This window comes from Triturus cristatus, chromosome 5_2 (assembly GCF_964204655.1).
Source record: "Triturus cristatus chromosome 5_2, aTriCri1.1, whole genome shotgun sequence".
NCBI classification, from domain to species: domain Eukaryota; kingdom Metazoa; phylum Chordata; class Amphibia; order Caudata; family Salamandridae; genus Triturus; species Triturus cristatus.
The window spans coordinates 403344463-403358695 of NC_140588.1; the positions used below are offsets into that span (position 1 = coordinate 403344463).

At 46.5% G+C, this 14233-nt stretch overlaps 1 protein-coding gene across 1 annotated transcript in view; it reads right to left on the minus strand.

Moving 5' to 3' along the window:
• Positions 1 to 14233, minus strand: part of ZPBP (zona pellucida binding protein) — a 759369-nt gene that overhangs the window by 279366 nt on the left and 465770 nt on the right. The window contains exon 5 of the mRNA XM_085606618.1: positions 833 to 1051. Within this exon, the coding sequence (XP_085462744.1) occupies positions 833 to 1051 (219 nt within the window). The remainder of the gene's footprint in view (positions 1 to 832; positions 1052 to 14233) is intronic.

The window sequence follows — 14233 nt, forward strand, 5'->3', positions numbered from 1 at the left end:
GGGACAGAACCATTGCTACCCAAGTTTGAGTAATACCCCTGATTTAATTTGATTGGTCGTGTGGAGGAACAACTGAAAAAAAACCTGAATGTACTTGGGGATCTGAGGGAGGAATCAGATGTGTGGTCTTTATACCTAAACATACTGGAACAGTTTAGCAATGGGTGAGTAAATGATCAAAAAAATCCTAGTGCGGTCTATTAAGCATAATTAGCTTTAGAATGTTTTCATTAAGTATTGTGGGGTGCTGACGTATTAGCAGGGGATACCATGTTGTGTGTACTAAGGTGATGACCCTTATTCTTTTTTTTGTAGAGATAAAAATAAAAATATTCTTTAAATGTCTGTAAAAGAGATCACTACTAAAAACAAACAATTGCCCTTCACGGTCCTGTTGTGAAGAACTAAGAAACCTTTACTGACTCTCCTCACATGCACCGTACCGTTTACCTTTGCCATTTCTTTTTGAGCTTTCGCAATGACTTAAGTCAGGATGCACTTTATCTACTCAGTGTTCCATTCTTAAAACCCTATTGTCTTCAGTCTCGCCCATGTAGACGGTGTTCAGGGAACCCCTATAACAACCATGACAAAAGACCATGGATTCACTCACTGCATCCTTCCCAACCAGACTAAATCCCCTCTCCCTGTTGCATAATGTTAATTTGTTCAAAAAATACACTTTTCACAAAACAAAAGACACCCTTCCCTACATCTAATCCAGAAAGGAGTTTGGTCAGGTGTTGAAATAGGCTATCCCACTATGAACTACCAAGATATAGTTAGCGAGAAGTGAAATTGGTTATAACCGAATATGAAAGTAAGAGTTTACCTGAAAACAGAAAGAACACTTCATTTTGTAGACCAGCTCTTTGCATTTTAATATGATGACATTCAGCTTTGAGTAGGATAACTTCACATGTTAATTCTGAAATTAACTTTTTCAGCAGTTCAAGTAACTTCTTCTCAAAAGACATATTGTAGGCACTTTGGCAGGGGGCTGAATGATACCGCACTGAAAACTCATAATAAAAGTTGGGCTCTGTATAAGCTGCAGGCAAGAGAAAAAGATATTCAGTTTTACAGGTTCATTTCAGGCAAAAAATATTACAGGTTCAATCAGTCAAGAAATGTAAGGCAGATCTTACTTTTTTAAGAATGAAGTTGTGAGGGTTCGAAAAACAAATGTCGGTTTGAGATGTAGATAGGGGAGAATATATATTTGAAAGCAAAAATAAACCCTCCCTGCTTGCATCCCCTGGATGTTTTACTTTGTGGTCTTTACAAAACGTTGCCTTAAGTTCTAGCAGGATAGTTGATTTACCAAGAATGGGAGGAGGACATTGTCAATGCAAGTGAGTTTACAGGGTAAGAGCATGGCAGTCACTACAAGAGAGTATCTTTCACTTCCCTAAAGCTCTGCAGTTCCTGCGGGCAAATATTACGACGGAGTGTAGATTGTAGGACTGTAACAAAAACCGAAATGCAGAAAAAGTAGCTTTAAAATATCTGGAGGTAAAAGAGGAGAGAAAAAAAGTAGTTCTAACAGGTAGGTGAAAAAACACAATTGAAGCGGTAATAATGTTGAATTTTAGGACTATAATTGCAAATTGTACAAATGCCTACGTTGACCGTTAACGTAACATCCTAACCCTAATTTGTTCCAGTCACACAATGCTATCTATGCTGTCTTACAAGGGGATATTCGCCGTAATTCTATCATCCTCCTAAATATTCCCTTACACCATAACCTACACCTTTAATCATGCTAACCGCAACCTGAAGACTAAAACTAACCCCTTCCACTACTCCAATTTGACCACTAACATTTACTCCAACTCAAACTACATTTTCCCTTATGCCATCCATCACTCCAACCCTATCCCAACTTCCAGAGCTTTTCTTTTTTTTGGGGAAACAAATCTTTTATTGCTATCAAAACAAACAACCCACCCTGGGCTCACCATAGTAAGAATAGTCTTGTCCATACAATAATCGTGCAAACGCTGCAGTGTATCAATCAATCAATTAATCAATCAGGAAATGTATATAGCGCGCCACTCACCCGGAGGGTCTCAAGGCGCTTGGGGAGGGGGGGGGGGAGGGGTGGGTCTGATACTGCTCGAACAACCAGGTCTTGAGTTGCTTCCTGAAGGAGAGGTGGTCTTGGGTCTGGCGGAGGTGGATGGGGAGGGAGTTCCATGTCTTGGCTGCCAGGTAGGAGAAGGATCTTCCTCCCATGGTGGTTCTTCGGATGCTTGGAACGGCGGTGAGGGCGTGGCTGGCCGATTGAAGCTGGCGGGTGGGAGTGTAGAAGGTCAGGCGGTTGTTGAGGTACCTGGGGCCCAGGTCGTGGAGAGCCTTGTGTGCGTGGGTGAGGAGTCGGAATGTGATTCTCTTGTTGACGGGGAGCCAGTGCAGGTCTCTCAGGTGCCCGGAGATGTGGCTGTGACGGGGGATGTCCAGGATGAGTCGTGCGGAGGCGTTCTGGATGCGTTGGAGTCTCTTCTGTAGTTTGGCCGTGGTTCCGGTGTAGAGGGTGTTTCCGTAGTCCAGTCGGCTGGTGACGAGTGCCTGGATGACCGTCTTCCTGGTTTCGGTGGGGATCCATCGGAAGATCTTACGGAGCATGCGTAGGATGTTGAAGCATGGAGATGAGACGGCGTTGACTTGTCTGGTCATCGAGAGGGAGGAGTCCAGGATGAAGCCCAGGTTGCGTGCGTGGTTCGATGGTTTGGGTGCGCTGCCCAGGGCAGGGGGCCACCAGGAGTCGTCCCAGGTGGAGGAAGATGGTCCCAGGATGAGGACTTCCGTCTTGTCTGAGTTCAGTTTCAGACGGCTGTTCTGCATCCACTCGGCTACGTCTTTCATCCCTTCGTGTAGGTTAGTTCTGCCGGTGGCTGGGTCGTTGGTGAGGGAGAGGATCAGCTGGGTGTCGTCGGCGTAGGAGATGATGTTGCGGTTGTGTTGGCGTGCGATGGCCGCGAGGGGGCTCATGTAGATGTTGAAGAGGGTGGGGCTGAGTGAAGATCCTTGTGGTACGCCGCAGATGACTTCGGTGGCCTCGGATCTGAACGGGGGGAGGCGGACTCTCTGTATTATAATACTGAGCCCTTCTTTGTTCTTTTAGAACTACCCTCCAACCTAACACCCTCAAGCCCCTGCCTCTGCCCTTTTTTTCTTTTCTCTCAAACTGAATTATCACACATACACAGTATTCGTTTAGTTCTCCCCTACAAGCAAAGCTCACAGAATATGCACTGCTCAGGGAACGATTGCTCCTAAACATGGTCCCTATCTGGGTCATCCTCAGGGGGTGGTGACCGGTCTGGACTGTCTGGCTCGGGATCCTTAAGGCAGTATACTTTATGATCCCAAGCCTGGGCTCTATCAATTGATCCGCGCCCTTTCCTCACCAACCGCAGTAATACAGCACCTTCTAGGCCTGCTTATTTAATGAGGATGTCCTTCCATTTGGACAGTCTAGGGCCTCTGGTGGCCTTTCAGTACATGGTTAATTCCTGTTTCTCAATGACCAGTGCCAGGTCCACAAACCTAGTAGTAGTTTTAAATTTATTTTGGGCACGGGAACACCGAGCAAGCAGGCCACAGGGGTAAAGGGGACTGCCCATTGGTAACTTTGTTGATGCAGTGGACCACCTCTTCCCAAAATTCAATCATACGGGGTCAGTCCCATACCATATGAACCAATTCAGCCCCATGTTCACCACACCTAGGACAGGTCACCTTAGCCATTCAGTAAAATGTTTTGATTTTACCAGGGGTGAGACAGGCCTTGTGTAAGAAGTAGGAATTACTTATTTTGAATCTGACACTTCTGGATATTGTATAGGTGTTCACAAGAACTAAGGCTCATTCCACATCTATAATTGGGAGTGTTAAGTCCCCTTCCTATTTTTCTCACAGCTCTATTAATGGTGTAATATTGTCAGCCCGCAAAGCCTGATACAAGCACCTAACAGCGTTGGTGCGACCAGTTGCAGTGCAAACTACCCAGAGTACGGGGGGGGGGGGGTCAGCAGCTCCTGTCTCGTAATGGTCTTGCAGTATCGCCGCTACTACCTGGTACAATAAGAATTGGCCTCCGGTACCTTGGAATCTGCAGATAGGTCTTCAAAGAGGAGAAGTACTTTGTCTCTGTATAGATCCCCCAAGCCGGTCACTCCATAGTGTGTCATTACAATTCCTGGTCCGGCGAGTGTGGCATGCAGGTACGAGTATGCTAGAGACAATGCTGCCAGCAGCGCCGGACAACCAGCAATTTCTTGGTGCCCTCTTGGAGAGATTGGCTAGGATTTAAAAGGATCTGAAACTGTGTTTGGGAGCACAGTACCGAGCAAGGGGCTTCCTCCCTAGGGCTCATCTGATCACGGAGCCATTGGTTGCACTCCTGTATCAGCGCTGCTAAGTAGTAGGCCTCCAGGTCTGGCGTGCCAGGCCACCTTCCGTCACTGGACACTGTAACTTGGACTACTCTAAGCCTGCCTTTCCCCCATGCCAGGTCAATCATCAGTGATTCAAGTTTTCAAAATATTTGCAGGGAACAAGGAGGGGCATTATCGAGAAGTACAATAGCCGGAGGCGTGCAACCAGTTTGGTCACAACCACTTTTCCCGCTACTGACAGCAGCAAGGTTTCCCAAAATTCCACACTAGTGTGGAGATCCCTGATGGCAGCACCTATATTTCTGTCTACGAGGTCTCAGGGATCATGAAAGATCTTGACATTTAGGGCCTGATTTGGATCTCGGCACAGCGGTGACGTCCTCCGAAAGATAAATCCCATAGAATATGAGATCTATATTTCGGTGGACAGGATATCCGTCACTTTTGTAACGGAGTAACCAGTCCACAGAGATCTAAATGAGGCCATTAGATTTTTCAGGCAGCTCCCTTCCCATGTAAGTCCACGCAGGCATTGGGGCTGAGACACGTCACCACAGAGTGAGAACAGATGGGATTTCTGTCAGTTAATTGGCAGGCCATGTACCCTTATGAAGTGCTCCAGAAGCTCTATTGCTCCCAGTAGATCCTCGCCCACCTCCCTTAGAAACAGGAGCATATCATTTGCATATAAGGCGGTATAATATGACATACCCTGTAGTTCCAATTCTCGATAGGATGCTCCAGAATGAGCACTGCCGGATAGAGGTTCCATTGCAACAGCAAACAGCAATAGATAAAAAGGGCACCCCTGCCTAGTCCCCCGCCCCTCTTTAAAGAAGTCTGATGTCAATATACCGGTACATGTAGGTACAGAGTAAAGAAGTCTGTCCACTGAACAAAACCAGGCCCCATGCCCATTTTCAAAATCACCCGATAAAGGAAATCCCACCTTAAACTGTTGAAGGCTTTCTCGATGTCTATTACCACAACCGCTGCCCTACGTTTGACTAAGAAGTCGGCCTTCAGAAGGGTGAGTAGTCTATGGATGTTAATTGAAGTATTATGTCACAGTATAAATCCCGCTTGGTAAACATGGATCAATTTGGGCATGTGGGGTAAAAGGCAACTAGCGAAAATACGTCTAAGTATTTTATAGTTCACATTAAGCATGGACAGGGGGAGGTTGGCCCTATCATCATGGGGAGGGAGGGTGGCCCGGTTTCAAAAGAGGGATTACCTGGGCTTCACAGGTGGATTTGGGTAAATAGCCTACATCTAGGGCGACAGCATAGAGGGGGACCAGTTTCAGCACTAATTCCTTCACATATGCTGTGTAAAACACAATCAGCAGGCTATTTGCTATGGGTACCTTGCCTCATGCCATGCATTTGACTGCAGCCCATATTTATTGAAATGTGATAGAACCGCCAAGCTCTTCCTCATCATCCTGTGTGAAAGTCAGCAGGGCCACTGGGTCCAGGAACTCAGCAAGGATCTGAGGGGGCAGGACAGGTGGGGGCTTGTACAAGAACATATAGATCTCCTCAACCTATCATTAATACTGGCCTGGGCCTAGAGGCGCTCACCAGTGCCTGATTCCACTTCTAGTATTAAAGAGCCCCTGGACATTGGGTTGGTGAGCCACGCCAGCAGTATGCCTGCTTTATCGTGCTTTGTGTTGGCACAGACCATGTATTCTAAGTAATCAAAGCAGCAACGCTTCTCAAGCTGGAGTGCCAATATCTCCTTCGTGTCCAATGATGGTTGTTTCAACCTTGTGATTCCATATCTGGCTACCTCTAGGTCATGTATTGCTCGCTCCTGGACCTCAACTTTCCCAAATTGTTTGCGCCGCACCCCTACCATTTCAGCTATACAGCATCCCCTAATGACTTCCTTAAACACGTACCACTCAATCAGGAGTAAGGCAGTAGTGGGAGCATTGTCTACAAAGTAGTTCCATATGGCTTCACCAATAGTGTGTTGGGACACTCAGTCAACCAACGCATTGATACATAGTCATCAGTCAGGTATGTGGGGACGCTCTCTATGCCAGTGCAGGGACAATAACATTGGGCTGTGATCGAGACCATTCAACAGAGATATTCTACATTACGTACAACCCCAGGGGAGCACAGGAAAGTATCAAGTCGGACGTGGAGTTTATGCATACCACAGTAAGAGTAATCCTTTACCATAGGATGTAGTTGCCTCCAAGAATCCACCAGACCCCATCCCTATTGCCAATCTAGAAACATACAGGCTAAAACAAGGAACCGGGGAATCGGCCAGTGGCAGATGGGACTGATCACGGATCGGGTCAGCAACACTGTTATAATCCCCCCCATCAGTATGGCTTGAGCCATATGCAAGCCAATATACTGGAGAATGCGGCAAAGACCCTTCTTGGTCTGAGTTAGGAGCGTAGACCCCGACTATGGCCAAATCTCGCCCTGGTAGACGACCTGGGACTACTTCATTTCTCCCACCAGGGTTTATCAGTGCACTCGTTTTTTGGAAGGCCACCCCTGATCGATCCAGAGCACAACTCCCCTGTCAAAAGCCAAATAAGTCTTGGCATATACCTGATCCAGGACTAACTGACCTGTTTTAACTCACTTACACGACATCTACACTACTAGGCCCCTTACCCCCACTGCACCAAACGGCAGGAACAAAAGATCTCTGAAAAAGAGCCCCATATTGGGTGCCCATTGGGCATTGCAGTGCCGGCCCGACGAGGAGCAGGCCCATATGATGAAGCATGACATCTAGCTTGCTGGGTGTGTGAGGGCTCTAGTTCCGAAGAGGGGTTTCCCACTCTCGCCTTCTAATGCAGGATATACATTATGACCCTACACATAGAACCTAGCATACATCTGACTCTGTATATCTCCATGCCCTTAGGAACTGCATACCCTTTCTTTGTACACTGCCTTGGGCACGTATGCTGGACCTGGAATAAAAGCCCTACCATCCCTCCCCTTGTTGAAAAATATACCTGATCCCGCCATCTGTTGCATAGTGCCTCCCTCTCTGTGAGCGTGAGATAGGTCTCCTGCAGGAGGGCAATATGAATTCCCCTTCTCTTGAGGTAGTGTATCTTTTATAATATTTCCATATTGTTAAGGCCCCAAACATTCCAGCTAACAAAATTATTTGTCATGAAGGACCATACAGAGAAATTGCAGAGACGCTCTGGTTCCCTAAGCAGGGGATCTCTTGCCTTGGTCACCCAAGGGGCCCAGAGCCACACCCAACATAAATATCCTCAAAAACTACAACAGATAACCCAACTCCCCATTCCCAGATCAAGAACAGAACGACTCCCCATCCAAACCAGTGAAAGAACATCTAATGTGTGCATTCAACACATGCATAACTTCATTTCAGGGGGGGTGCGCCAGCTAGGATGCCTCTCAGCTTCACATCACAATATCTGATGAAGCCCTCAGGATATTGGAACCCACATTTAACTCAGTAGCCGGCCAATAATAGAGGTAGGACTAGCCACACAGTTATGCATGCCTCAGACACTGACATACACATTTCAAATAATCTCATCGGAAGTGCCAGTAGTAATTTGACGTAAAAAGTCTTCCGAGTTATGCATGGAGATGAAAGCTCGATCACAGTGTCTCATATCTCTTCATAGCCAGTCACAAAAAGGGGGCCAGAGCCTGTTCCATTTATAGCTGCCACCATCTCCATTTAATCCTTTATGCTCATGCAATGCCTGGTACTTAGATGGGACCACGCCAATCACACCTTTTCCACCCCTTTTGGGATGCTTCAGGGCCGTTTGCTAATTTCCGGCAGTCGTATCCTCATTTGACTTGGGGAGGTGGTCAACCCAGTCCCACATCGGGTGAGAGGAAGTGAAGTAGTACATACTGTTCCCTCTCTTACTCTCAATCTGTGAGGGTATATCATGGCATATCTGATCATTAACTGACAAAGGTATTTCTTGTTGTCCACAAAAGAAGCTCTCTGGACTTCTTCTGTGAAGTCCGGGAAGATCATAACTCTATAGTTCTTGATATCAAATCGGGCTCCCCACTAGACCCCTGTCCCCCCCCCAATATCTTACAACTAGGAGCCAAGAGTATTGTCCCCGCCTTACAGAAACTATCAATAAAGGAATTACATCTGGATGTTTTCCATCAATATGGAAAAAGGCGGTAGTTAAGCCGTTGCTCAAAAAAGCCACTTTGGATCCAGGAGAACCCAAAAATTACAGCCTCATCTCCTTGTTACATGTGCCCACCAAAATTCTCCAGAAACATCTGATTTCCCAAATCATTAATTATCTCAATCAATTTCAACTCCTTGATGCCTCCCAATTTAGATTTAGGAGTAACCATGGGGCAGAGACAGCATTAGTATCCGCTGTCAATAACATCCGTTCCATGGTGGATGTGGGGGAGGCAGCATTGTTGGTTCTTCTGGACCTATCTGCAGCTTACGATACTGTTTCCCCCACCCTGCTTGAAGAGCGACTCCAGCAGCTAGGCGTTACAGATTCTGCACTCAAACTTCTGGCATCTTTTCTCAAAGATATATCTGCGATGACAATAGTGGGACAGCACTGTTCGGACTCCATAACACTGCCTTGTGGGGTACAACAGGCTCTTCCCTGAGCACTACCCTTTTCAATTTGTAGGTCTCACCACTAGCACAACTCATTAGATCTTTTGGGCTCCAAGCATTGTCCAATGCTGATGACACCGAATTATTGTGTCTCTCTCAAAGGATCTCAATGCAACTGCTTCTAATTACAAAATTTGTATGCAGGCAGTTGCCACTTGGATGGAGAGAAATTAACTACATTTGAATGGGGACAAGACGGAGGTCCTGATTTTTGGTGGGCAACCCTCTGTTTGGACCAATCTGTGGTGGCCACACTGGTTAGGGACCTTAGCCACCCCAAAAAACTTGGAGTACTTATTGACACAAAATTATCCTTTAACTTGCAGGTAAACAGGACAGTTTCAACCTTTTCTTGTATAATTAAATCACTGAGAAAAGTATTTCCCTTTTTTCCTATTCAGGCACGAACAAGGTGACATTGGCACTTGTTATATCCAGACTGGATTTTTGTAATGCTCTTTATCTGGACATTAACAAGATAGTCCTTGCGAAACTGCAGCTAGTCCAGTACACAGCTGCCAGATTGATTCTTGATGTCCATAAATGTCAGTCTGTCTCTGTAGGAATTAGTCAACTCCATTAGCTTCCTTTTACCAAGGGAATTACCTTTAAGGCTCTTTGCTTGGTCCACAATGCACTTAACAACAGAGGCCCTCAACAACTCAGGGATCTGGTTCACCACTTTACCCCTCCCAGACAGCTTCAGTCTTCAGGAAAATATCTTCTAAAGACACCTAGGTACAATAGATCAAGATGGGGAGGCAGAGCTTTCTCAGTGGCGGCATCCACATTGTTGAACTCTCTTCCCCCATCCATTTCTAGCCTTCAATCTCACCCCTTATTCTGTAAGGCTTTAAAGACCTGGCTGTTCACTCGTTAACAGCCACTAGTTAGCTTCTTCTACTTCTCTTCTTCTGGAGACTATCTTGTTATTAGAGCATTGACACCTTTTGGCATTTGTAGCGCTTTATATAAATCTTTTCCCTTCATTCATTATGGTTTTCAACCATTATGTCCCCTTTGAGCTGGGCCTGGCTCAGAATGTGATCACGGTCTTTATAGAGCAAGAGTTTGGTAACTACTGGTCTGGAGGGGGCCATACGGGCAGTGGTGGTCATGCAGGGATGCTTTATGCACTTTCTAGTGCATAAAATGGAGAGAGTCCTTCTGGAGTCACTTCCTCACTTAGCCATTGTTCCAAAAAGTTAGTCACATTCGTGTTGGGGCTCTCTAGTCGCTCAGGCAGTCTAATGATCCTAAAGTTGTTCCTCCTGGCCCATTTTCAGTATCTTTGACCCTAGTATGTAGGGTTCCGACTCTACTCTCCGTGTGTGACACCTGTTAGCACATGGCCGATATTTGAGGGGTAACATCTTCCAAGGAGCTTTGAGTAGTATTGATTCTTTCTCTGGAGGTCGTCTTGTAAGAGCCTTATGTCTTTCACCATAGCATCCATTTTCAATTTAAGCAAATTGCGATAAGCTGCGATGGCTTGAAATATAGTGTCCAATGTTGCCTCCTGGTAACCATCCTTTGTAGTAGATCCAGATGTATGGAAGGGGAAAGTGCCATTCGCCTCTTTCTTCATATAGTATTTCCCCATAGTAGCCTAACAACTCCGGTGTTGCAAGCAAGGTGCTCGGTCTCCTAGCTAGCCCCTCGAAGGCCCTAATAACAGTGTCAGGCATGAGCTACTACACAACATCACAAAATAAAATGATGGATTGACTGCTAAAGCTTTTCAAACACTCACCCGCAGTCACAGATCTGGGTTTAATCCATCATTATTTTGCTCACCACGTCACAGTGGTTTGGACTCAGCCATATGCAAATCAGTCTTGACCCTGCTCCCCATGGAAAAAGTCCAACTGGAACTGTCAAGCCAAGTTGTCCCTGCACCAGAAACAAGCATTTATGTGTCCATTGTTTTCTTGCCCTAGGTACGCTTGGTATGCTCAGACATGGGTCCCAGGCTCACTGTGCCACTAGATTCAAGCTAACCTGGCTGATGAGGGGTGATACCGTGAAACATGTCTCAGGTTGCTTTTGTCTGGTCCAGGGAGGACCTGGCTTGACTGGACTGTTCCCAGGAGGAGCAGAGTCAAGACTAATTTGCAAATGGCTGGATCTAATTGGGGTGGCATGGTGAGCAAAAAAACAATAGATTTAACCAAGATCTCTTGACTGGGGGTGAATGTTTGATTTGTTTTGCATTCTGCATTTGTGTGTCTCAGGAGCTAATACACACCACACAGTACTTCTAGGTGAGACAGCAGGAGCAGCACAATTATCAGTGTTCTTAAGTGAATTTCCAGTCAAGCCACAAGCCCAGAAATAAGCTGGTAGCAGTGGGACTCCGTTAGCCAAGGCCCTCATGTACTAAGTCTCCTCCCCACGTCACCATATACAGGAGTCAGTACCCCCACCAGAGGAAGCTATGTCACTCTTTGGGCGTCCATGGCTCACAGCAGTCCAGCAGGGTGAAGAGAAGAGGGAAGAAAACACCCCAGCAAAAGGTCACTCAAGGGTGGAAATGCTATGCGCTCGCTCAGTTTGGTCTACCACTCTGTCCGGGGAAAGGCTTGAGCGCCCAGTCTGGGCCAGGTAACATTAATAGTCCTATTGGCAGGGCTCATCGCACCACTGACCTGTACTCCAGGCGCCCTGTGCCTCAGGTCCCACAAGGGCTGTTCAGTGCATGCTCCAGCAGTGGAAGGGAGACCTCAGGTAATCCTAGCCTCTAGCGCCATGCAGCAAAGACACCAAGCGGGGAAAGGAGGGTGAAGGGGGGTGCCGTATCTGGTCCAAGCAAGTTCAGGATCCTAAGGGATGGGAGAGCGCCTGCAGTAACCCCAGCTCACCTGTATCGAGTGCCGACACCGGGCCGCCGCAGGGCCACAAGAATCAGCTGTCTCCACTGGGCCGCCTCGCAGATGCCCTCCGTGGGTCACATGCAAGTCGACCCCAGAGGCCACTGCACTTTGAAACTCCCTGTTCCTCATGAAGCTGCGGACCTGGTTCGCACATGCAGGTTTGTTCTCACCAGGCAGTCAGGTCTGCGATGCTAAGTCCTGGCGAGGCTCCACAAGTCCAGATTTCTGCCATGGATCCACCAGGCCAGCGTGAGCATCGCGGCAATGCCTCTGTCTGGTGGCCTTCTATGGTACATTTCAGGCTGCACGGCCCCCGGCGGTGCCGCAGTCAGTGCTGTACGTCCTTGGGGGCAGCGCACATCAATTTACGCTGTGGGCTCCTCGGCGTACTTGATCCTCGAATGGGACCAGAACTCAGTTAGTGGCAAGTGGGGCTGCCGCTGAGTGCACACCCAATCTCCCCCTCAGAGCTGCGCCGCCACCTTAAGAACATGCCTGTGCAGCCCCAGCCTAATTTGCGTGCGGGCTCAGGTTGTGCTGCCGTCAGTCCTCGATTGGGCCCGTCCTCAGCTCGGGACAGTTAGGGATGAGCACTCCCCATCAGGGCTGCGCCACTATTTTAGATCTACGGTGCGGTTCCCATCAAAGTCTGTGCAGCCAAAAGTTGTGGCGCAATCTCCCCATGAAGTCCAGCAACAAGCTGATATTGGGAGAGCGGAATGAATGTGTGGGTGTGGGGGGGGGGGGGGAGTCACTGAAGATCTATTTCAGGGCATCGAATTGGGTGGGAGGCTGGAAGGCATGATGCATTCGGATGGTGGAGTTCAGCCAGAAGTGCTGCAGTTCACGTCATATTCCATGCGCGTCAAGCCACGCCCCCTCCCAACTTCCAGAGTGAGCATAGCCCTTATTTATTCCTTATCCCACCCCTAATTTCGACCAAACTCCCCCCCTAATCCTTTACAAATGTTCCCATGCACCTTATCTTACATCATCCTCCACAGAATACATCACTCTAACTGTACATCACTTTAACTCTAACCAGTAAACTAAACCTCTACCAGGCCCTAAACTTCTGACTTAGCCTTACTTGAACCGATGCATTTTTTCACAATTTTTTAAGCCAGTTTTTTTATGTTTCACTTTTCATTATTTCTACGTCTCTACTTTTGTACTTTGTGTCTACTTTACAATTTTAATTCTGTTTTTACTGCATGGTGAATATAGGCCAAGCAGCACATCAAAAAACATGTGGAGTGGTGCATGCAATTTCTCTGATGAGAACTAGCTTTCTGCAAATACAAGGATGCAGACTTTCCTTAAGCAAAGGAAGTGAGCTTCTAGAAAAGGGCAGCACCTTGTATTTCATAATAATGGGTGATACAGCACAATACAAAAGCAAATGGTCAATATAAAACCCCTTAGAAGCATACAAGGTCTGAAGAACTCAAAGCGTAAACATACAGCAATCTTAATGTGATTGGTAAAACAAAGGCCCCAAAATACACATGTATAAACACTGATTCGCAAACCAGAATGTGAAATTTGGAGAACAACTGGTGTGCAAAAGGGTGTACATATGACACGTGTGCTAATAGTTTGAGCCACAAATTCTCCATTCACAGGGATCGCAAAACAATTTCCCCCATTAAAATTAATTAGGCAGTTCGCAATAGGCGACCTTCTGTGACTGGCTGCAAATTCAGGGATGGAGGTCTGCAAGGGACAGAAAATCTCTGCCCCTGCATTTGAATTGCCAAACAGGAAAGGATTTTTATAAAAGCAGCCTTTATCCATAAGCTCCTTTTAAAAAACAAATATCCAATTTAGGAAGACAACAGGTAGCAAACAGACGACCTAAGGACCACTGGCTGCTCCCCTCGAAGGTGCCCAACATGTTTCCCACTTTGTGAGTATGTTAGCATCCCAATTTGGGTAAATGATTAATGGTTTGCAACCGCAGTTGCATTAAAAAAACATTGATATATACTTTTGCGATTTAGAATTATTTTTTGAACTTGCAAAAGGGTTTAAGTACAATAAAAAAGTCCTTATGCTGTCACAAATGCTATCATTTTGCACACTGCAGGTTTTGCATCAGCAAAGGGCTTTGTCTTGCTACAACTGTGCATCAGGGCTCTGAAAAGAGATCATAAGTAGCATTTAATTCATATTTTTATACTCAGATTGTAATATTGTTGCTATTATTATATTCAGATGCCTCCTACAGTGCTTAGAAAATGTAGAACAGCTATGTAAAAGCAAATTCTCATAGCAATAATACCAATAATGAAAATAAAAGTA